At 42.8% G+C, this 25,848-nt stretch overlaps 1 protein-coding gene across 3 annotated transcripts in view; it reads right to left on the reverse strand.

The window, feature by feature from the left end:
* Positions 1-7,021: 7,021 nt before the first annotated feature.
* Positions 7,022-25,848, reverse strand: part of Wdsub1 (WD repeat, sterile alpha motif and U-box domain containing 1) — a 28,282-nt gene continuing 9,455 nt past the window's right edge. For 2 of the 3 annotated variants that reach the window (XM_034493819.2, XM_034493818.2), the window contains exons 5-11: positions 24,731-24,824; positions 18,694-18,727; positions 17,293-17,333; positions 17,108-17,214; positions 16,032-16,211; positions 12,760-12,900; positions 7,022-7,284 (exon numbers count right to left, since the gene is read on the reverse strand). In XM_034493819.2, coding sequence (XP_034349710.1) covers positions 7,127-7,284; positions 12,760-12,900; positions 16,032-16,211; positions 17,108-17,214; positions 17,293-17,333; positions 18,694-18,727; positions 24,731-24,824 — 755 coding nt within the window. In that variant the 3' untranslated portion in view covers positions 7,022-7,126. The remainder of the gene's footprint in view (positions 7,285-12,759; positions 12,901-16,031; positions 16,212-17,107; positions 17,215-17,292; positions 17,334-18,693; positions 18,728-24,730; positions 24,825-25,848) is intronic. The other variant, XM_034493820.2, reaches the window with a different exon arrangement.

Raw genomic sequence — 25,848 nt, forward strand, 5'->3', positions numbered from 1 at the left:
GTGGGTTGGTGTTCATTGCTCAGCAGGTAAGCAGACAGGGACACGACTGCCGGCGACGGCTCTCTGCCCCGCTTTAATGTCACCCTAAATAGTAAAAAGCATGTTTAATATACTAACAAGCACGTGTTTCATTTTAATTTCAGAAGATGGGAGCTTCCAGATATTCCAAAGTACTCCAGTCTCATAATTAGTGATTTTTCCTTAAATAGAAAAAAAGCACAGGGCGAGCAATGTGGACTTGTGGTCTCTCTGGCCACAGATACCTATCTGTACACTAACTGCCAGCACGCTGTGCCCTCACAGGACAGCTCTGTCTTCTAGCACATTTGCAGTATCTTCCCATTGAAGCCATCTGTCTTTATGCCCACAGATTTGTCTCAAACCATGTAAGAACAGAGATTGTTTTGGTTGTATTGTGATAAAATTCTTACTTGAAGTATTTTTATATTTATATTTTTAATTCAAAAAAATTTGAGACTTTCCCATATGCATACTGTATTCACACTATCTCCATGGTTCCCTGTCATCCATCCAGGGCCTCCTCCCATAGCGCCCTCGCTCCAACTCATGACCCTTCAGTTATTGTCACACACACACACACACACACACACACACACAACCTAACCTGCTGACTGCAGTTAATACTGCTCGGATGTACATGCGTTTAGGGCTGGTAGCCCATCGGGGAGCTGGCCCCTGGAGAAGATGGACTCTTCCTCAGCAGCCATTAATTGCTCTTCATCTAGAGGAGGAGGTCCTGTGAGATCTCCCTCATCACTGCTGACACGTTTCTGGATTTTTTTTTTTCCTTTGAAGTATTTTTTTAAAAATACTTTTTTTGAGAATTCCATACATGTGTATATGACCACTCCTCCAGTTTTCCTCCTCCAGCGCCCCTGCATCCCTATCGATCACGTGCCATCGGAACTCCATGGTTTGGTTTGGTTTGAATAACTTAAGCGCAGTTAATGCTGTGTATGACATGCATGGGTGTGGGGCTTTCCGTGGAGCAAGGGAACCCACCACTGGAAACACCTTCCGGAAGATTCTCCTTCCCTAGGCAGCTGTCAAGGAAAGGGTAGCTTGAAATCTGAAGCTCAATACTAATTTAGGTCACTGTGGTTTTTTTTTTTTTTTTTTGGTTTTCCGAGACAGGGTTTCTCTGTGTAGCCCTGGCTGTCCTGGAACTCACTCTGTAGACCAGGCTGGCCTCGAACTCAGAAATCCGCCTGCCTCTGCCTCCCAAGTGCTGGGATTAAAGGTGTGTGCCACCACCTCCCGGCTAGGTAGCTGTTTTGTTGGTGATGTTGCTTACACGCCTAAGATCTCCAGACCTCAAGACTATTTCAAAGGTAAACTACAAGAACGGGCCAGGAGGGCTAGAGTAGGGCTGACAGTTCTCGACCATCCGCTGCAGCCAGCGTGTGAGGAGAGACAGCATTACTTCTGATTTAGTTTGGTAAAGACAGTGCATGCTCATTATCCAGGGAAGAAGTGAAACCTTGGGAAGCTCCAGGTCAGAGGCACTGGGCCCCTGGCCCACAGCATCCAGCAGGGGGCATGTCTTGACCCTGCCACTGATGTGGTCTTGGTTTAGGTGCTGAGGAGGGAGTTGTTTGGCATCTTCTGTTTATATAGAAAGTGCTAAACTTGGAAAATTAGTAGTTTTCAGGCTTTTTGCTTTATGAGCACCTAAGATATCTAAAAAAAAATAAAATAAAATGCTTTTAAATTTCTCTTTCTAGCAGGGACTTTCAGTGATTGTTACCTTTTATGTAAAAAGCTAACCAACCTTCCAGCAATCATGTGTGTGTGTGTGTGTGTGTGTGTGTGTGTGTGTGTGTGTGTGTGTGAGAGAGAGAGAGAGAGAGAGAGAGAGAGAGAGAGAGAGAGAGAGAGAGAGAGATGCTTTAATGGTGACTCTCTTCTAAATTAAAAAAAAAAATGTTATAAATAATTTCTCTCCAGATTGCAATTTGAAGCACCACTTTGTAGAACCAATTTTTACCTGTTTTGCTCACAATGAAACTGTAAATCATGTAGAATAAGATATATGACCTTCTACAATAATAGATGGAGGAAGGAAGGGGTCTGCCTATAAAACAAAAGAAATACAGTTCTGCATCTGTCCAGAGGCTCCCGATGCAGTGGTTACAAAGAAAGCACATTGTTTTGGCAGCTAGAGTTGGCAATTTTCTGTAAAGGAACTCACTCACTGTGTGTTTATGAAATAGGAGAAAGTAAATGGTGTATTTACATCATTTATCCCCTATCTCTTTTCCTTTCTTTGTTTTTTTTTTTTTTTTTTTTTTGGGGGGGGGGGGGCTGGTTTCTCTGTGTAGCCCTGGCTGCCCTGGAACTCACTCTGTAGACCAAACTGGCCTCGAACTTAGAGATCCACCTGCCTCTGCTACCCAATGGAAATGTGTGGACCACCACCACCCAGCTTTTTTTTTCTTTTTTTCTTTTCTTTCTTTCTTTCTTTCTTTTTTTTTTTTTTTTTCAATTTCTAAGCAGTATTTTATTTATGCACAGCAGACTGGGACAATCTAGTGATTAAATGTCCACAATGCTTTTCATTTAGAAAATACTTTTAAGGTGTGTTTATTTTATTTATATGAGTATTTTACCCATCTGAAATAAGTTTGTTTGCTTTGTGTATTTCTGGTGCTTGTGGAGGCCAGAAGAGGGCACTGGATTCCCAGGACCTGGAGTGACAAATGGAACCTTAGTTGAAAGGAAGGACAACCAGTACTCTTAACTGTTGACCCACTTCTCCAGCCCCTCATTTACAAGATTTTCTAATTTCTTATTTTCCATAGTGCTGCATGAATGGTAGAACACTTTCCCACTGAGCCATTCCACAGGCTTTTAAAAATTCATTCAGTTATTAGTTTGTATATTCACCCATACATTCATGTTGTTTCAGACAAGGACTATTTACTTATTTACATCCTAACCATTCCCCACCAAAGGGTCTCTCCCCATTCCCCTCCCCTTCTCCTCTGAGAGTCCCCTCCCCCCAGTATTTCCCTCCCACCTTCCCCCACCACACACACACAAGTCTCTGCAGGGATAAGCATAGCCTCTCCGACTGAGACCAGACAAAGCAACCCTCTTGGGGAATGGATTCCACGGGCAACAGCTTTGGAGACGAAGCTGCATGTCTGCTACATATGTTCAGCAGCCTTGGTTCAGCCTGTGTATGCTGTTCAGTTGGAGGCTCAGTCTCTAAGCGCTCCCGTGGGTCCAGGTTAGTTGATTTTGTTGGTCCTTCTCTGGAATTCTATCCACTTCAGGGCTTTCAGTTCTTCCTCTAACTCTTCTAGAAGAGTCCCTGACCTCCGTCCAATGTTTGGCTGTGGGCATCTGCATCTGTTTTAGCAGCTGGGTGAAACCTCTCAGTATAGTTATGTTAGGCTCCTGTCAGCAATAACAGTATCATGAATAGTCAGGCACTGGTGCTTGCCCATGGGATGGGTCTCAAGTTGGCCCAGTTAGTGGTTGGCCATTCCCTTTGTCTCTGCTCCATCTTTGTCCCTGCATTTCTTTTAGCCAGGACAAATTTTGGGTTGAAAGTTTTGTGGGTGGTTTGGCTGGTGTCATTATCCCTCCACTTGGGGTCCTGCCTGGCTACAGGAGCCTTTTCAGGTTCTATATCCCCAATGTTAGGCATCTCAGCTAAGGTCACCTGCATTAGATCCCGGGAGCCTCCCCCATCCCAGGTCTCTGGGACTTCCTAGAGATTCTCCCCACCCCCAGCTGCAGATTTCCATTCTCCCCACACACACACACCTCCATTCCCCTTTCCCAGTTCCCTCCCTCCATCTGCTTGCTGTGACTATTTTATTCTCCGTTCTAAGTGAGATTCAAGCCGTTTGGGCTTTCTTGTTTAGTTTCTTTGGGTCTGTGGGGGTAACATGAGTATCTTGTATTTTTTGGCTAATATATCCACTAATCAGTGAGTACATACCACTCGTGTTTTTGGGTCTTGGTTACCTCACTCAGGATATTTTCTAGTTCCATCCATTTGCCTGAAAATTTCATGATGTCCTTGTTTTAAATAACTGAATAGTATTCCATTATGTAAATGAACCACATTTTCTGTATCCATCCTTCAGTTGAAGGACATCTGGGTTGTTTCTGGTTTCTGGCCATTAAGATTAAAGCTGTTACGAACACAGTGGAGCACATGTCCTTGTAGTGAGGTGGAACATCTGTTGGGGATGTGCTCAGGAGCAGTATCAGTAGTGTGGCTGCTCTGGGAGTCTTGGACTAGACAGGCTAGTTGAAGATACATGGGAACCTGCCTGCCTTAGTCTACTGAGCACTAGGTTGGGTAACCTGTTACAGGCTCTGCATATGTGAGTTCAGCCTGGTCTACAGAGTGAGTTCCAGGACAGCGAAACCCTGTCCCCCCCAAAAAAACAAACAAAGTTAGGGCTGGTGAGATGGTTCAGTGGTTAAGAACACTGGCTGTTCTTCCAGAGGTCCTGGGTTCAATTGGTGAGTCACAACTATCTGTAACTCTAGTTCCAGACAATATGGCACCCTGACACAGAAACACATGTAAGCAAAACACCAGTGCACATTAAAAAAAAAAAAAAAAAAAAAAAAAAAGGCAAGCAGGGATATATGTGTGTCACCTTAAGCTGGATATCACCTCTGCAGGTTGCTTGTGGGTAGACTCAGTGGTGTTTCCATGGGGTGACAACCTCCAGGAGGTCAGGCAGCAATTCTCCATTGTCGTTTCTAACATTTTTGCTTGGTTGATTTGTGTGTTTTGTTTCATTAGAGACAGGCTTGCACATGTCCTAAGCTAGCCTTTAACAGGCTTTGTAGCTAAAGGTGACCTTCAGGCTCCTCCTGCCTTGCTCTCCAAAACACAGAGTTGCAGGAAGATGCCACCAAGGCTCACCTGTACCAGAAAATCTAAAAATCTTTGGAGCCAAACACACCCTTTTCTAAAACTGGCTTCCAGACCTCTCAGATTCCTGATTCTCCACCCATAGCATCTACATAGTGTCCCAAACCAACCTTATCTCCAGTTCAGGGGACCCGTTTCTTCTGACTTTCTAATGCACTAGGACACTTACAAAAATGCAAAATGAAATAAAATACAATCTTTTTTGTTTTGTTTTTGAAAAGGTGGTCCGGTATAGACCAGGTTAGCCTCAGCTCACAGAGATTTACCTGCCACTGCAGAGACAGAAGCCTGTGCCACCACACTGAGGTGAAATGAAACCTTAAAATGTTGTCTTAAAAAGCCAGGAATATTAATCTGAAGTGAGCCAGAGCCATGAAAAGGGGGAAAAAAAAAAGGAAGTTTGATTAGCCTAACCAGAGATACCAGTAATTAGGAGGCTGGGGGCAGGGCTTTGTGGCACATCTTAAACTTCCAGGATTCAGGAGACAGAAGCAGGAGGATTGCAAATTCCAGTCAACCCGAGCCACAAAGCCAGTACAGGGCCAACTGCAACTGAGCAAAAACCTAGCTCAAGAAAACAGAACCATAAATTAACAAACAAAAACAACATTTAAGATGAAGGCAAAGATACCTTTAGAGAAAAAAAAAGAATCTCTCTCATGGTAAACATTATGTTTAAAAGTTTAAAATTACGGTGGCTAAGAGAACTGTAATACAAAAAAATGCCTCTAACCTGTAAGTCCCACTTGCCCAAGGATGAAAAAATGTTGGAGGCTGTTCTTATCGCCTGGTCTGTACAAACCAGGTGTTTCCCCTTCTGTAAACAAGCTTGCTTGCCCGACTACATGTAGGCAGGATGTATGCTCAACTGCATTTGGTGGGGTATGTGCATGATTACATGTATGCAGGAAGACATCAGCATGAGTGCTTGCCTGATTACACACATGCAGGAAGCATATGACTTGTAAATTTTGCCTTTATAAACCCTTGTCTAATGTAATTTGATGCTGCATCTTGAAAGTGCTCTCTGGTACCAGTTTTGTTATGGGTCTGGGGTCATTTACAAATGCACCAATATGGCCATGAATAAATTTTAATAAATAAGAGGTTTTATTAAATACTGGCCAGTCCATGGATACTGACAGATCCATACCTAGGATTTCCAGAGTATGGCTTTGTTTCTTAATTTTAATGTTCTTATACACTTTACAAGTGTTTGAGGACCTAAGAGGATAAAGGCCAGAGACAGGGCTCTGCTCCCCGCCCTGGCGGTTTTGCTGTAGTACGGCTCCAGCTGACGGCTCTGCTCTGGGGAACGGCTTTAGCCAGGCATCTGAATGGTCAGTATAGACAGCGTTCCTGAAGTTCAGTTCCTATGTATAGATACAGATTCGGTGCTGGTGGTGCAGTAGGTACCAGGCTAACTCCTGGGCACAGGCAAGCCCAGTATGTGAGAATGTAAAAACTCCCAAGTTTTAAAAGGAAGCATATTTCAGCAAAGTTAATTGGACTGTCTGACCTAGCTCACTCTGAGGTTGAACAATGGAGGAAAAAAATCTTTGTTATACAAATTTAGAATACAACAAAATTGCTACTCAACATGCCCAGAGTGATTTGTTTTCAGCTTATTAAACAGTTTACAATTATTTTGTCAAAATTCTTTTATCAAGGTTACTGAAAATTATGGAATGACTGCTCCCCAAGATGGAACCATCCACAGAACCTAGACTATCCCAGGGTATACGGATGCTAGAGTAGATGGCCGACACCTAATAAGAACACACGTCGGCATTGCAATTTAAAGTCATAGTAAAGTTTTATTTCTACACATTTTCTCATTTTGCAAAAAAAAAAAAAAAAAAAAATATTTTCACCTTTACAGAAATAGCAATGACAATAGCTATATAAATCTGTGTTTTAAAGATAATTGACTTTTTTTTTCTCTGTATAGCCTTGGCTGTCCTGAAAGAGCCCTATAGATCAGGCTGGCCTGGAACTCACAGAGATCCACCTGCCTCTGTCTCCTGAGTGCTAGGATTAAAGGTGTGTACCACCACCACCCTGCTCATAACTTAGTTTTTAAAAGTAACTGAATTTAACATTTGTCTTTTCCTTTTATTTTGCCTTTGTAATGGCCGCTTAGCATTTTGGATCATCTGAAGGGCATCACTGAAACTGTATCGATGCCTGTGAACAGGTTCACTTCTGATGCGTCTCCAGCCATCGATTGATGGTCATTTTCAGAGTCCTGTTTGGGGTCAGTACCAGTGAGGGAAGAGTCAAATTTGTCATGGGGCTTGTGCGCTTCTTTTTGTGGATCCAGCTTTCCATTGCGTCTCTCTCGTAGGAGTAGCCATCTGAAAAAAGCACATTGCTTAGGTCAGGTGAAGAGCGGCGATCGGGATGAGTAAGATGACTTCACTCAGGCCAGCTGTGTTGTGAGTTAAATGGTCACCGAGATTTGCCTGTACCGTGTCCAAAATACGCCAGCCACAGCAGCTGGCCCGTAGCCTTGCAGGCATGCTAAGCTTGGCCCGTGCTCTGTGAAGCACTATTCTGGAACAGTACCACCGTATACTTACCTTGTTTCTCCGAAACACAGCAGCTGAGACCAGAACCCTGTTCAAATTCAGACACTGTGGTTGAAAAGGGGGATAGCAGGTTGTGAAGATAAATTTTGGTGAAAATGAGGGGAGCAAAGAGCCTGAGGAGTAACTGGGCACGACCCTTCAGTGTATTGAACAGCACGAGAAAGACGGCACAAAGAGATGTGGCACAGAGGAAGTAAATCACTACCAGCTTTATGCCACGCTCCTGCTAAGCCGTTTGCGTTCACACACGTGAAGCCTGGGATCTCTGAGGTGGGCAAAGGGACACAAACCTGTAAGCCCAGCCTCAGGCGAGGAGGCCAGTCTGGGTGCGTGTGACCTTAGAGTTTCTACACTAGTATGTTCACTGCTGACCTTGTCCTGTTCTCACTCGGGCAGAAGGCTTGCTTCTCTCTGTGCTAAATCCACAACACCTGCAACAGCTCCAAATCGTGCCTGGCCTCGGCATCCTCCTGCCTGCCCATGCGAGTGTCACAAGCCTTGCACCATGGTGTGTGCCTCAGCTCTGATTCCACCTGTGTCTGGATGGCTAGTGGCATTCTGCTGTACAGTTGTGTGCCTTGTGTATCCCTTCTATTGACACAAGCAAATTTGGGCTGTTTCCAGTCTAAGGGTAGCTTCCCCTGTGAACCTGGGTACACACCAAAGAACTACGTTGTATGTTTTGGGGGAAATGCCTAGTTTGTTTCAACAACAGCCAGACCTTTTTAAATTCCTACCAACAAAATAAGACTCCAATTTCTGTCCCTTTTGCCAGCATTTATTTCCCAACTTTTTGATAGTTCTTTCTTTTCCCCTACTGTTTGCGACTAAGCCATTAGTTAATACAATTGCCATGTGGCTTTGACGTCCATCTCACTGGTGACCACGACACTGCGCATACTGCCCCTTTGTAAGAAGGCTTATTCAACTATTTGCCTTTTTTTCCCCTTAAAGGACATGATTTCACTATGTAGCCCAGGCTGACCTCAAACTCAACAGCAATCCCCCTGCCTCTCCACTGCTAGAATTACAGGTATGGGACACCCTGCCCATTTCTAATGATCAGATGTTGAGTTATAACAACAGTTTGAGCAAGAAAAGCCTCCATTTTATAGTTAAAGCTGCATCTGTTGAACTCTCGTTGCCATGACAATGAATACTGACAAACACGTGCAGTTCACGTTACCCAGAGCCCTGCAGTTAGAGCCATGACGACTAATTCCAGAGCCAGCAGGCCACATGGAGAAGTGTGCTAAGTGTATTTTAGCAGAGGTAAAGGACCTTTAAAAACTCCTGTCAACCACTGTGGTTATGCTTACACAGAATATCTCTGGATGTTTTGCATTCAGACAGAAGCTTAAACTTTCCGTTTGCTCTGTTCCCCGCGTTCCTCTGCCCGCTACAGTTTTAGTCAGAGGTGTGACTAACTCTGTTACTGTGACCTCTCTTCCCACCGTATGGAGCAGCTTCGTTATGGAAGCTGCTGTTGGCAACTGTGAGGGCCACATTACAGAGAAGCAAGGTCTGTGGTATTAAACAGTATTCTTTTTAATAATAATAGTAACAATTTATTTTCATCTTATGTGCGTTGGTGTTTTGCCTGCACTCGTGTTTGGGTAAAGGTGTCAGATCTTGGAGTTACAGATAGTTGTGAGCTGCATGTAGATGCTGGGATTTGAACTCCAGTCCCCTCAAAAAGCAGACAGTGCTCTTAACTGCTGAGCCATCTCTCTAGTCCACTTAAACAGTATTCTTATGTCTTCCTGGGATCTGGATTATGGATCTTCAGACAAGAAGGATGTAACCCCTTGCTTTAGCTGTAGCGGTCCTGTTTCAGATTGCAGGTGGATTATACTGTGAGCTTTTTTTTCTTTCTTTGATTTCTGTGGATCACAAATTCTTTCATTACAGAAATGGCTTTTATGAATTCTTTTGACCTACTAGCTACACTGTTGGGTTTTTTTTTTTTTTTTTTTTTTTTTTTTGTAATAAGGGCATTATAAGATAGTGTACATTTGGATCCTACTTATAATATAAATAAATCATATCCTAGCTAATAATCCTCCTTCTCCTATACCCCTACAAAGCATATTTATTACATGGTTTTTCTAAATCAGTAAGTTTTCATATCCTCTACTCTGGAGGAAGACGCTGCTTGTTTCCGAGGTTGAGGAAAATGTCATCTAGTGTCACACATGTACACGTGTATTCACAAACGTCAGCATGCATACACACATCTTTACATCAGACGTTTCAAGCTGTCCTACCAAAGCTCATCCCAAAACAGAACTCCCGGGTTCAGAGGACCAGAGCTTTCAAACGGTCCACACTGCCTCCCAGAACACCTCAAATCCTTGAAGACAGACAACTGAGTACAGGAATGACTGGTGATTTTCCATTTAGATTTGCATAAGTAAAATTCAATGACAGGGAACTGAGCTCAAACAGGTCACCAGGAAAAACTTTTTCTTGTTTGTTCTACATTTTCAAGTTTCATGTGCGGATGGGTTTGAGGGTCTTACCCAGCAGGCCTGATAAAACTAGCAAGTCATCTACCACTGAGATACACTCCCAGCCTGGACCTAAGGACTCCAAACTTTGCACAAAACGAAGAAAAGTTCTAAAATAAAAAGCTTCTGGAGAGATCCTGGGAAGATGGCCCAGTGGGTAAAGTGCGTGGTGTGCAAGCATGAAGCCCCAGTCTGGGTCCCAAGGATGCACATCAAGAGAGCCAGATGGTAGGGCAGGGCTGTTCTCCTGCAGTAAGACAGGCGCAAACAAGAGGATCCACAGAAGCTTGGTCATCCTCAACAGAGCTGAGGAACAAAGACCCTGTCTCATGAAAGGTGAAAGGTGGGAACCAAAACCAGAGCTGTCCTCTGACCTTTGATGAGAGTTCATGCACAACCACATTCACTGCCAGCAGCTCCTGGAATCTTCAATGGTCCAGTCCCTTCTCGCTTCTACTGTATTTACTTTGTGTGGGAGTAGAGTTCGAGTGGTGGTCAGAGGACAACTTGTAGGAGTGACCTTGTCTTTTCATCACATACGCTCTACAGGTCAAACTGAGGTCACCAGGCTTGGCTAGCCCTAGTCCCAATGTCCTAGTTCATACCTTCCCATTTCTAGACTTTAATGGCTAGAGAGAAAGCAAAATAAGTGTACCTAAAACCTTCTCGTTCCATTATGCATTGAATGAAGCTATCTGTAAGAGGGACAGCTTCCCTGCAGGGTTAACACTGAGGAGTTACAGATTCTACCCTCTTAACATCTTTCTAAACGACGAGTCCATGAATACAAATGTACTACTCGGTATACAGTTGATAGACTTCATTATAAAGGAGCTATGACTTATAGTCCACCTATGTCACAAGCTTACCTTGATTTCAATCAGGAGGACTTTCCAAGGTCACACAGGTATGGATAACAGTACTGAGATGTGAAACCAGGCAGCCTGGCTCCAGAATATGTGCTGATAGTCTGCATGCTAAGAGCGATACCCAGAGATGACTCAATAGCTGGTTTGTGTACAGCCTCAGTGAGAAGCTAGCAGTGTTAGCAGGCCAGGCTGTGAAGGTTGTCTAGACAGGCTCAAGAGGAAAGGTGGAAAAGACTGTGGAAATACAGCTGACATTTTCCTATGGAAATGCCCGTCAAGAAGAGTGTGCCCTGAGCAAGCAAGAACACATAGATGCCACATCAATGCCTTGCAGCAACACACAGCAATCCATTCAGTGGATTGCAACTCAAGGGCAGTATGATTCCCCAGTGTGGGGACTCCAGACAACAAACAAAGCAGTCAGACCTGCGATAGTAGACTCTTAGGGTTAAAATGAATCACCGGGCAGTGGTGGCGCACGCCTTTAATCCCAGCACTTGGGAGGCAGAGACAGGCGGATTTCGAGGCCAGCCTGGTCTACAGAGTGAGTTCCAGGACAGCCAGGGCTACACAGAGAAACCCTGTCTCAAAAAACCAAAAAAAAAAAAAAAAAAAAAAAAAACAAACAAACAAAAAAAAAAAAAAAAAAAAAAAACCCACGATGAATCAACATGAAAAATGGTACAGTGGACTCCACTGAAATCAAACATCTTTTTTTCAAAGACGCCATAGAGAAAATACAATACATTACCTTACAGAAGACACACTTAGAATATCAAACTGATAACAGAAAATGAAAAAAGGGCTGAAGAGTATATTATGAAAGATATAAGAGGCATATGAAAAGATGCTTTGGGCTGGAGAGATGGCTCAGTGGTTAAGAGCACTGTCTGCTCTTCTAGAGGTTATAAGTTCAATTCCCACCAGCCACATGGTGGCTCACAACCATCTGTAATGAGATCTGATGCCCTCTTCTGGTGTGTCTAAAGACAGTGACAGTGTACTCATATACATAAAACAAATCTTTAAAAAAAAAAAAAGAAAGAAAAGATGCTTCATTGCACGGAGAGGATTAACCATACGATGTGATTCAGGATTAGAACAACCCCAACACCATATGTTTGCAAATATGGGCAGAAACTGGAATTCTCAGTTGTGAACTTAAAATGGTGTATCCACCTAGAGACACATTGGGCAGTTTTAACCTGCACTTAGTAAACAACCTACACGTTCCACTGCTAAATATTCTATCATGAGAAAGTGAGTCCTGTCCAGACAAAGATCTGTGCGTGACTGTCACGGCAGCTTCAGACATGATAGCCCATTGCTAGCAGATAGATGAATCGTCGTATATCTAGTGCAATGGAACACTACTCAGCAATACAAAATAATTCACTGGTGTAAAATGTAAAACAAGATACATCAGTTAGAAGCATCTATAAGTCTCAGGCTTCCACTGAGGGAAGAAAGGGAGTGAGGCAGGCAGTGACAGAAGGATACCCGATGTCCGCCTCTGTGTGCACACGCATACCTGCACATGCATAACAACGAACACACAACACAGGCAGTCAGTCTCTACGGCTGAGAGCCACATGAACTTAAGTGAAATTTCAAAGCTTAATCACTTTGTCTCAATTCCATACATACGCCCAGTTTATTTACTACAAAATATATAGTGTACAATTTTTTTTACTTTGGATCTAATGATTTTTTTTAAAAAAAGAGAAAAAAAACCCACTTAAGAGGAACAAACTGGGAATTCTGAACACGGCCCAATTACAAGCTTGTCAGAAGTGTTCCCCTGTCCTCCAGGTAGCACATCACACCCTGAGCCCCGCACTCCCCCCCCACCCCCCACATACCTGATGCGATGACGGGGTCCTTCATGAGTTCTCTGGTTATTGGGCAGATGAACTCATCGGGGATTCCGGAAGACAGGGGATCCATCTTGGCCTTGAGCTCGTCAATACTCCTCAGGACTTTGCTGCGCAGCCCTAGAGACTCTAAAAGAACATCCTTTACGTTAGGCTGCAGGGGAACATCTGTAGTGAACTGTGACTGGGGGGGAGATGAACTTTCAAAACTTAAGGCTGTGAAGGTCGATAATGCATGGACTGTCAGCATTAGCTTTCACTGAGTCGGTAAGTGGTTGTTAGCTTTCTGTTAGTCACGATTCTCAGACCAGCCAAACGGTGAAGGGGACCTGGCCTGTCTCGAGGCAGGGGACTGCAGTGAGAACACTCAGTAATGAAGCCTCTTGGTATCCAGGAAGCAAGAGAGGGAGAGGGAGGGTGAGTGAGCCCCAGTGTCCTCTGCAGGGCCACACCACTGTGATAACTGGATCCCGCTGCACCTCAGTTCTTAAGCTCTGCCATCCCCCTGCAGCATCACAGACGGGTACTTGAGCGGAGCACGTCAATGCTGAGGACACATCTGGACCCTAGCAACCCAGAAAATGACAAAAAAAAAAAAAAAAAGAGTCTCCTGGGCTTTTATCAGTTCTTAGAAAAGATCAAAAAGTGAAACCTCTGGTAAAAAACAAACAATCCTCTCACTCCTATTTATAAATGTATGATTATTCATTTCAGTATAGGAATTCTGACCCAGTTAATTTGCACCTGCCATCTGAACTTTCTCCAACCTTATCAGCTCCAAGCTCCAAGCTCCACGGCACTGCTCAGTATTCCAAGGGCCTGGCTATGAACCGAGGCCAGTGTGCACACAAGTCTACTGACTGGACTGAAGGCTTTGCTAATTCTGTCCAAAATTGATTTTCTTGCTCTTTAGCATGCACACTTGATACTTAACAGTTTGACAATAGCATTCACAAATGCACAGATTCACAGATCCTTAAAACATCTCAGCATCGTGGCTAGATACTCCTTGTACAAATGCATGACATAAGGAGTTAGTGCTTAGGGGAAACAATGACTCTGAATGGAAGAGCTGGAAGGCAGAAGGTGAAGTGCAGAGCTGAGAATGCATCCATGGTGGCACACTTTATTCACCCTTCTTGAGAACCTGGCTTTTGAGACAAGATCTTACCATGAAGGTTTCATTGGCAAACTAGAAAATGGCTTAACTTTGGTTAAAATATTATATTGAGAGACTCAAGCATGTTAAAGGCCCCTTTTCCTACATTTACAAAAGGCCTATTGACAAGGGGCTTGACAGTGCTCAGCCTCTTAGCAATAGTTGCTGTGTCCACCGTGGACGCTACCTCTGGACAACCACACCCCACGGTGCTTTATAGCGCATGGCTACTCCCATACCCCGAATGGTTAGCAGATCTGGATTGTACACGGGCATTAGGAACTGAGAGATCAAGCTACAATGACAAACGCAGGCAAAACACTTCTGCATGTAAAAAGCAAATATCAGCGCGTATGCTACCAGTAGCTTTTCTACTTCTTTTCAATTCTAACTTTAATTCTGTCTCAGACCAACTTACTGTCTTAAGGAAAAGTGTGCTTTTCTTAAAATTCAAGACTAAAGAAAATTTTTTGTAGTTTAAAATACCATTTGAAGATTAAAAGTTAACTTCTATCCTGAAGAAAAAGAAAACATTTCAACACCCTTCAAAATGGCTGGGTATGTAGCACGCATGTAGTCCACGAGAGGCTGAGGCAGGAGGATCAAAGCTACATAGATCTTGATATATAATACTAAAATATCTGATATTTCAGAGTGATATGAAGGACCAGATGTTCCAGTGAACATATTTTCTAAATCTGCTTCTAAATTATTGAATTTGCCTGTTTCCCAAACTGTGAAGCAGAATATTCGTGTTGAAACCTGTCACCATTGCTTTCCAGCCTTAGGGCAAGACCAAGTATGCAAACAAGCAAATCACACAGTGCTGTTAAAGGGTGAGGCTTTGGGGACAAACAGGATTAGAACCCTTACAGCAGAGATCCCAGAGAGTGAACTCATCCATTCTACCTGGTGAAGGTACAGTGGGAAAAGTACTGTCCATAAGCCAGAAATTAGCCCTGACTAGACAACAGACCTGCTAGTGCCTTCATCTTGGACTTGGCAGAATGAAGAAATCAATTTCTTGTCTTACCTAGTTTATGGGATGTTGCCATAGCAACCCAGATACATTAAGGCAACAACCTAAGTCAACAAGGAAATGCAAACCAAAACCTAAAGGAGAAACCACAACTGCTGCATGGTTCTAATAACAAGAGGAGACAGGTGCTGGGGAGAAACCAGGCCCGCCCCCAGTGCTGGTGGGACTGTATAATAAACAGCCTGACAACCCCTCCAATGTCACACATAGAATCATCCATGATCCACCAATTCCACTTTGAATAGGTACACAAGAAACCTGAAAAAAGACATTCATACCAAAACTTCATGTTCATAGAAGTACTGTTACATCTAAAAACACGGCATTGTCCCGAATTCTACCAACTGATGACAATCGTAAGGAGAAAGGATAGACAGAACAGGTCACATGTACCGAGTACTTAATATAACATGTCAATGACAAGTGGGTTTACACACAAAATACTGGTTCCAAACACTGGAAAGAAAGGGACAGAAATAAGGGATGGGATTTCTTTGAGTACTCATAAACAGGTTCCAAAATTAAGTAGTGGTAATGGCTGTACTACTCTGTGAACATGAGCACGCACATGCACACACACAAACACGCACACAGCCCACTGCCAAGTGTAAACCTCACTTCAGGGAGTCATTTTGACTGGTAAGGTATCTCAGTCACAAAAGCATGAGGATCTGAGTTCAACAGCCAGAACCCATGTGACAAGCCAGGCATGGAGGCTCATGTTAATAATCTTTGTACTGAGGACACAGCCTGTCACAGAAACACAGGGTGGCTGGCTCCTGGGCAGCAACAGAGGGTGCCCTGTGCCCCACCCACACATGCAGCATACCTATATACATGAACTTAGACACACACACAAAGACTGTTTTGAAAAGTAAATTTTAAGGATCTGAACTATAATCAATCCTTAATAATAATAAGTTTATTATTATTAAGTTTAGAATTTTAAGTTTTAGAAACTTAATAAGTTTCTAAAAATTATAATTCCAACCGCAAGCAGCTAAGCCTGTCAGCAGGGACCTCACTAAGACTCTGAAGACTGCCGGTTTCCATTATCCTTACCAATTTTCAAATCACCAGCCAGACTTTCCTTTGTGAGGTGCAATAGTTCTTTCCCATCGATGTTGTTGACCCGGAAAATACCAACGAGGTCTTCCAAGCCTTGAGCATGAAGCCATATTGAGACATCCTCCTCTGACCAGTCTTCAACGAAATGTTTCAGCTGATCATTCATGCTCCCTGCTTTAAAACACACAGGCCAAGTGAGTGGCAAACCACACGCTTCTTCTCCCGACATCCCCACTGTGAACTTGTGCTGTTTTATCTTCCTTTTAAGCAGTGTAGTAGATCTTACAGTGGTGAGCAAATGCCACAGGAAATGCTATTCTTTAGGAACTTCTTCACTGCAGAAAGACAATTTGTGTGTGTGTGTGTGTGTGTGTGTGTGTGTGTGTGGTGCTGGGGATCAAATCTGGTGCCTGGTGCATGCTAGCCACACTGACCTACACTTCTAGTCCAGTTTTTCTTCACTATATAATCCTCCCTCCAGTGAAGGGAAACTCGGCTTGCTCTATCATCTTTATCAGAATACCACATAGTTACTGCCAACAGTGTTGAAAGGGAAACTCCTAAGCTGTAAGCCTTCGTTTCTCCATGAGGCTGAGGAAGAAAGCCAGCATGGGAAATCTGTGATTCCTATTTTGTCCTCAGGCTACAGTCACTAGGCTCCAAATGTAAACAATGTAAAAACCATGGGCATCGTGACACATGAGAATGTGCATGCAAGCATTTAATACCACTCAGACAAGGGACCCTCTAACATTAGTTTCAATGTATACTGAAATTGGTGTGTTGAGAAAGGTCATATGAAGAGCATACCAAAGGCCTTAGTAAAGTTTAGGCTTGGGAGTATAGCTCTGAGTAGAGCATGTACCTAGCATGCACAAGGCCACAGGTTCAATCCCCAGGACCACAAAAAGGAAAGAAGTACCAAGATTTCTGATTAGTGTTGAAATGGGTTAGAGACGCCCAATGCTTGGGCTGGGGCTGTAACTTGCAGAGAGCACGTGGACTGCAGGACGGAGGCCCTGGGTTTGAGAGCACCACAGAACAAACAAGGATGGGGTCATCTTACTGACCTTGGCAAGGTGTTTCCAGGTCAAACTGCCATATGTTCACTGTCTTGTCCATCGAACCAGTAGCAAGTAAGAGAGTGTTGGGTGCAAACGCACAAGTTGTAACATACCTAGGTGATGGACACAGCCGTTACATAGCGTCTGGCTAATTTGCTAATCATAGTAAAACAGTGAGATTCACTTCTGACCTGGTATGCTGAGTCAGCGTGTGCAGCACACTCTGAGTACCCTGAAAGACAACAGAATAACTGTTACTCAGGCAGGAGACAGGCTGGGGATGGTGCCTCACTTCCAGAGTCCACATGCTGAGTGCATTACTAGTAACTAACTTGTTGAAACTTAAAGACAACAGGAGAGCCGGCATCCCTAAGACTTAGAGCTTTCTATACAGGGATCCCTGACATTTGCCAATTTGATCAAGACTGTTAATAGAAACCCACATAACAAACCAAGTATAGATGTATCCGATCCATACGTACTGCAGGATCAGTGAATGAAAGTCAACATTCTGACTACATGTAGGCAGCCATAGATGTACAGGTATTTATTGTCCTTGTTAGGGTTCCTATCATGGTAAATAAAACACCATTTCTAAAAGCAACGTGAGGAGGGAAGGGTTTATTTCGCTTACACTTCCAAATCACAGTCTACCACTGAGGGAGGTCAAAGGGAGCTGAGGCGGGAGAGGCTGTGGAGGACTGCTGTTACTGGCCTGCTCTCCATGGCTTGCTCTGCCTGTTTTCTTCTAGCACCATGGCCTCAGGGGTGACAGAACTGCCCACAGGCAATATGATGGAAGCATTTTTCTCATCTGAGGTTGCTCTTCCGAGATAAGACAGTAAGGACAGGTGTATTTATTGAGGAGTAGTACATGTTTTATGGATAAAAAGCACTATTTGTGAATATAAACTATCCCGTAACTCAAAATACCACAGCTCTGTTTCCTTGAGTGTTCCCAATTTTTTGCAGGAATGTACAATGACTTTTAACTCCTGTGTCGGGAACTAATCTTTGGTTGCTACCACACTCTGCTGACCTATGCCTCCAGCGACTGGCTGGCCTGGCTGACACCTGAACCCTGTCAGTGATGTGCTAGGCAACACCGAATTTCTCTCAAAAATCATTCTCATTGACTACTCTTTTGGTGAGATGTAAAACTTCCATTTTTTTATTTATACTCAGGCATTTACTCATATAAATCTACCCCAAACTTGTATTTGTCCAAGGCTATGGTCACTTACTTGCATATGCTGGCCCCTAAATCCACCCTGTATCCTGAGAACTATTGGCAGACCACATTCAACCACACCCTGCTGCATGGAAGCCATGTAAGATGAATTTTTGGACACTGGTGCTCTCTTACTCTGTGTTTTCTATGGTTAGATTTAAAATTCCATCATAAAGACATTATTGAAATATCTAAGGTTTTTCCAAGTATCTTACTATTTCAGCATTTTTGAGAATGTATATTATATTCTTGGCATCATAAATATCTATATTTAAATAAATATATATTTTAAATAACTACTGAAGTGCAGTTGTCTCATAAACAATTTATATAGTTCACATAGAAGATCTGAAGTACTTACAACACCATATATGATGACAGACTTATCCACTGACCTTAAAAAAAGAGAAAACAATGGTGAAAAGTGCTGGCATCAGGCCTGAAGGCAAATGAAATGTGTGAAGCAGGCAGGGACACCCAAGTATCTCTGCAAAGCCAGGCACTGGGAAGGTCTTCACAAACTTAAAACAATGCTCTTGGGCCCGATTTTGGCCCTGGTTTGGACCTTGTGGACAAACCCGAGCCAGCCTCGAGTTTCTACGGCCTTGTGGGAGAGTCTAAGCCTGGCTTGAGTTTTGAGACCTGTTTTAGTCACTTCCATACAGGGGTGACTCAACAAGACCCCTTTGGCCCTGCCTCTGCACGCCCCCCCCCCCCTTGGCTGATGTAGAGCTTTGCCATTGGCCCTGTCAGTCACCCCATAGCCTCCTTCACCCTTCCCCGCCTCCTACGTCATCTCACCCCACCAAAACTCCTCCTCCCTATGTTCCAAGTTTATATAAACAAGACACTGATGCAATAAAGTTGAGTTCCTGCTTCGACAAGACTCCCGGTCCTACAGACAGATAACAAAATCTGCATGTGCTCAGGTCCATACATAACGTGGTAATGTGTCTGTCCACAGCCTACAGACACCATGCATATACTGTAACTCTTCCCTGTATTGCTTTCACATTTAACATAGTGCAAATGTTATATAAATAGTTATACTGTATTGTTTAGGGAATAGCAAGAAAAGTATCTGTACATGTCAGTACAGGTTCAATTTTCTTCCCAGTAATGTCCATCTGTGGTTAACTGAATCCATGGATGTAAAGCCCAGAGATACACAGGATTGCCATGCTGTATTTTAAGTGTATTAAATTCTCCCACTTTTCACGTTATCCCCATCCCTGCTTATAGATTCCAACCTAGGATCTCACTCTTTTCCATCCATTTGCCTTTGAGCCACTGTATGTGCACACTTCCTCTTGCTTTGCGCATTGGTTACCACTGTCTCCCTGTCTCAGGCCTGCAGTCTGTCTCCCGGTGACTTGAGTGCATATGAAACCTTCCTCTCCTAACACCCACTCTTCCACCCCTCTCTCTCCCAGGAGCCTGCTTTAAGAACTTAAATACTTGTATTTCACCAACTTATAATTTCCAATTGCTCACTCCTCTGTATATCCAAACGAACCAAAAGTATCCAAAAAAACAGTTGGGTGGGACCAAGAACAGTGTCACAACCTGTGACCTGTGTCACAACCCCAAGAGGTCGTATAGCAGATATTTACATTACAATTCATAACAGTAGCAAAGTTACTAAAAATAAATTTTTGTTGCCACACCATGAGGAGCTGTATTCGAGGACTGCAGCATCAGGAAGGTTGAGAACCACTGCCCTAGAGCAACAGCGTATACCTGAAGCATTCAAAATTGCGACGGTATGCTATGAAATGCTAGCCACCTAAGAACGACACACTATAACAAAGAGTGACAGAGAACTACACAGCTCTGAGAACTGGAAACAAGACACAGCCGCAGCAGCATTTCCCCTGTGGTTTGAAAGGAAGGGAGCTACGAGGCCCCAGCATAATCATCATGAACATCAACTGTGAGAGCTAGGACTCACAAATCCCCACGTCCTACAGAGCATGTTCCTTGCAGAGTGATCAGCACATGAGATAGCCACACATACGTGTTCGACTTCACATAATCGCTCTGTCCATTAGCCTGTTCCTCAGACAGGACAGGAAACTCAACTCTGAGCTCTCCTTTATAAATCCAGGGTCAACAAAGAATTTGCTGTTTCTGTCTTTTGAGCAAGGCTCACTCTGTAACCCCAGGCTGGCTTTAAACTCACAATCCTCTTGTTGAGGCTTCCTTGGTAGTGGAATTACAATCACAGTGCCACAGCACCCAGCTTTATATTTTTTGATGAACAATATTTATTTTTTGATATGAACAAGACCCCATAGTGGCAAATGTGATTGTTTGGTTGATTGTTTGGCAAGAACCAGAAGACCTGGGAAAAAGATTCAACAGCTGTGAACCAGATGTTTTAAGTAGAAGTTAGGAGCCCAAATATCCTGGCTTTAGTCTGAGTTGCTGTGATAAGCCTTCATGTGTGTTAGACTGCCGTAGCCTTAGAGATATTTTAGAAGATCTAGTAGCAGAGCCAGGAACACGGAAAGCTCAGTGGTGGAGAGTGGGCTTAATGTGCATGAGCCCTAAGTTCAGGACCCAGCATCACCAAAAGAAAAAAACCCCGCGGTAATGTGTGCTTACACACACATATAGAATATATATATGAAAATTATATATAATTTAAAAGAAAAAATTGGTCATAATGACTAAAGTAAAAACTTTAATTGTTTTCTGTGTATTAAAAACCTTCCAGCAGACTTTTACCTACAAAATCATTCTGTGAAGAATCTATTTTTATAATGTATGGCACTGTTTCCATTCTACTAAGATATGTTTACCTCATACACTGTATATAGGTTGAACTGTACATTTTTGTTGCTTACAACACAAGTAAATATTGTTATTTATTCAGAATTATATTTGTGCTATATTTTCAAAAGAGTATTTTTATTGTTGAATTCTTTCAGCTATTATACTTTTTAGTTCATTAAACTCATAAGCCAGAAATACTGTATCATTTTTATGTCATTAAATCATAGTGAATCTTACTGAGTTCCATCCTGCTTGGCTGGTAAGAGAGCCAGCCCAGCCCTCCATTTCAGCCACACCCACTGCCTCTCTAGGGCTTCAGAAGCTCAAGCTTCTAGCCCAGTGGTTCTCAACCTTCCTAATGCCGAGACCCTTTAATACAGTTCCTCATGTGGTGGTGACCCCAACCATAAAATTATTTTCGTTGCTATTTCATAGCTGTAATTTTGCTAATGGTATGAATTGTGATGTATCTGATATGTAGAATAGCCAATATGTTACCCCTATAAAAGGGTCATTTGATTTCCAAACGGGGTTGCAACCTACGAGTTAAGAACCTCTGGGCTATAGGAGAGGCCATGGAGTGGTATGACCCATGCAAGGCATGATCCCCCCAAACTGGCCCCCTGTGATCCACTAGGGGCCCCTGTTCCTATAACTGCCTCCCAGAAATGTTGTCACAGTATAAATCCATGTATTCTTCCACTCTTAGACCACAGCATTTGTGGGCTGTCTCTGAGAACCCAGGGGCGTGGCTTACCACCCTCCTGCGCTTTGCTCTGCTGTCCCCTCCTTCCTACTTCTCAAGTTTGTTTGTTCTTAAATACACGGATTTATTGTTTATTTACTTATTTACTTATGTGCTTATTATGTGTAGATGTCTGTGTCTGTGTGCGTACACCACATGTGTGCACCCAAATATTTGAATTTGGCCACATGCTTTTGAGACAAGAAAGCAAGGAGACAAATGCAGTAATCCAATTTCACTGTTACGGAATCTGTAAAGTTACACAGCAGACAATATTAAGTCTAAGAGAATCATATGCCATTTCATTTCAAAACAGTAAATATTGCAAACAAAGGCAGACGGATGAATTTTCTCAGAAGGCTTTTCTGGCCATGATGCATACTGAATTCCAAGAATGTTTAGGCAATGAAGCAAGGCTCCTCCCACTCTCCAAAGAAACAACAAAATGAGTCAATCCCAGGGTTAGCTCAGCAGGAGAACAATGCCTGGCATGGGCAAGGTGCTCAGTTTGATTCCTAGCATTGCCAAAAGACAACAGAGGCAGTGTCAAGTGGGGTCCAGAGAGATGGCACAGTGCTGTTGCCGAAGGCCTGAGTTCAGCACCCAGAACCCTCACCATTACCAGGGTTTTCTACCACCAATGGTGTCCTCGGTACCTTCAGTCACATGCACACACCCTAATATAGTAACACATTCATGCACATAAGTATATAAGATAAAATAAATCTTAAAAGTTAGTGTCAAAGGAAGATGAAGCCTGTCTTATGGAAGTGTCTAAGAATTTTTTTTAATCTAAACAACAAAGGAATCATATCTTTTGTTTTCATTTGAAAACAGGCTAGGTTGTCAAACTATAATAAAATTTTTATGAAGAAAAAAAAGACTATGAAGTAATTGAACCAATCGTGTATGTTCAAATAAAGCTTCATAAAATAAAGGTTTGAAAGCAATGTTCCAATTGAGAATAGGAAACCGTAAAATTTGTCAAAAGAGCCTTTAAAAAAAAAAGCTGACTAGAAACTTCAGAACTGAAGTTTAAGCAAAATTCTAAGTTGGGAGACTACTGAATGCAGTACAGCAGGGCTGGAGAGGTGGCTCAGCAGCTAATAGCGCTGGCTGTTCCTCCACAGGGCTTGAGGTCTACTGTTAGCATTCACGTGGGAGAGCACAACTCTCTGTAACTCCAGCTCCAGGCATTTGACATATGCACACGGAACACAACACAGAACATTCATATACATAAAATTAATTAATTTAAAAAATTTTAAGTAGCACAGTAGCTGAAGAAAGCATTAGTAAAGGAGAAATCAAGAATGAAATATAAAAGGATAGAAACAGCCTCAGTGGTTAAGGGCACTGGCTAAGCTAGGAAAGGACCTGCTTTGATTCCCAGCACCCACAGAGTGACTCGCAACCATTTGTAAGTCCAGTCCCAGGGGATCTGACACCCTCTTCTGGCTTCCATGGGCACCAGGCACACATGTACTACACAGACAAAACATTCATACATGTAAAAAAAAAAATTAAAAAATAAAAACAAAAATATAAAAGGCTGAAAGACACAACACTTAGAGTTAGAACATACAGTTTGCACTTGACGGGCATCTTAGAGAGAGGGAGAAGGGGACAAAGGCAACAGCAGGAGACATGAGAATTTCTAAAAACTGATGGAACATTATTCCACAGGTTTAGGAAGCCAGAAGGATTCCTAGCACTGCTGGCCACTGTGGTTCACACCGTGCAATCTCTGCATTCAGGAGGTACAGATAAGTGAACACCAAGATCTCAAGGCCAACATGGTCTGCATAGCAAGTTTCAGCCAACCAGTACATTCTGGTCTGGCCAGATGGCTCAGGGGGTAACGCTGACTGTGGCCAAGCCCGAGGACTTGAGGTCAATCCCTGGTACCCATGTGGAAAAAGGAGAGAACCCACTCTTCCAGATGCTCTCTGCTTTTCACCCAGAGAGCTTGCTGCCCTGATCCCCACCCCATCTGTCTAAACAGAAACTCCTAGCAAGGTAAAACTAAGTCCACATATACTAAAGTGAGTGTACAGAACAGCACATACTAAAGTTTTAGCACCACCTAGAAGGCAAAACATGAATCACATCCCAAGCAATGAGACCATTTAAATCCAATCAGTGTTGCCAATGACAGATTATTTTAAATGATATCCTCTGCAAAGACTAGGCTGCCCAAGCCTGTCTGCTGCAAGCAAGGTTGAATTATCTTGGAAATGGGTGTAATTTACCTATAATTTACCTTAGAAAAAGCATGGGGAAAAAATCTGTTGCTGAAATATATCACAACGAGCCAGGTGGTTGTTGTGATATATTTTGATATATCACACCTTTGATCCCAACACTCACGAGGCAAAAGCAGGCGGATTTCTGAGTTCAAGGCCAGCCTGGTCTATAGAGTGAGTTCCAGGACACCCTGGGCTACACAGAGAAACCCCGTCTTGAAAAAAACATAAGTTAAATAAATAAATAAATCAAAATGAATTTCTACCCTTATTGTTTGCAGAGGGATGGATGGGTAGGGGGAACACAAATTAACCATGCTAAAGTAGCAACTATACCACTCAATGGATAAAATTCAGAAGACCCCAAATATGAAGTATAGGAAAGGATTAAAAAACACTGGGCTAGTGGAACGGCTCAGCAGGTAACGGTGATTGCCACCAAGCTTGATGACCTGAGTTCAAACCCCAGCCTGGAACTCAGACAGTGGAAGGAGAGAACCGGTTCGTACAAGCTGTGCTCTGCTCTCTACACACATACTATGGCACGTGCAAACAGATGAATGTAATAAAACCACCAACAACAGAGAACTGCTCTAGAAGCATTAACGGGTTAATTAGAGATAGCTTACCCAGATGCAAGCATCTGTCCATCATGGGAAAAAGCACAGGCCAGAACAGGGGCACAGTGCCCACTTAGTGTACTTCTATATTTTAATTCAAAGCCTGTAATTAACAAGGAGAGAAATTAGTAAGTGGATTATGACTACAATTTAAGCCAATACTATTTCATTAATATACTTAATAATGTGAATAACAAAAAGACAAAAACATAAAGATCCTCATGCAGCTTTGGTATCCATTCAGATAATCAGACAATTATAATATAGTTTTATGAGAAAGTTTAAAAAAAAGTAATAGCTGGATATGTAGCCCTGAGTTCTCTCTCTCTCTCTCTCTCTCTCTCTCTCACACACACACACACACACACACACACACACACGCTCACACACACACACACACACTCACACACACACACACACACACACACACACACTCACACACACACACACACACGCTCCAATAATAATTTTTTTCTTCTAACCCATTAAATCCAATCAGTGTTGCCAATGACAGATTATTTTAAACGATATCCTCTGCAAACACTAGGCTGGCACAATTTTATAATCACTAACATTTTTAAATGTGTAAAGAGTACGCAATTTATCTGCCTGATAAGATAAAGATAGGCTGGCCAACTGCCTAAAAGCCTTAAAAATAGCACATGCTTATATTCTGTAAAACCTAACATTACCAAACATTTTGTCTAATGTACATACAACACTGGTAACTTACACATTCTACAAATCCACAACATCTACCTAGCAGGGCACTGGTGGCGCACACCCTTGGAGGCCAGCTCCGCCCACTGAGAAACCCTGTCTCGAAACAAACAAAATGACTATAAAATCCTTTTTATGTTTTTTTAGAATTACTAAAAATAAATACAACTCTCTTTAAAGTAAACACACAGAACTCTGTGTGTTGTGATGTCAACATATAATAACAGCCGTAAGAGGTTATGGGGTATGGGTGACATCCGTGCCAGACAGGAAGGTTGTAAGAGCAACAAAGGCTTCAAGCTCAAAGCAGGACAAACAGGTTTTAACCTGGGAAAACAGTAAGAACCTTAAGACAGTGACAAATTCCAGAACACAGGGTGAGCTTTCAAGTGTTCTTCTCAACAGTC

Source organism: Arvicanthis niloticus, chromosome 2 (genome assembly GCF_011762505.2).
Source record: "Arvicanthis niloticus isolate mArvNil1 chromosome 2, mArvNil1.pat.X, whole genome shotgun sequence".
Taxonomy (NCBI): Eukaryota; Metazoa; Chordata; class Mammalia; order Rodentia; family Muridae; genus Arvicanthis; species Arvicanthis niloticus.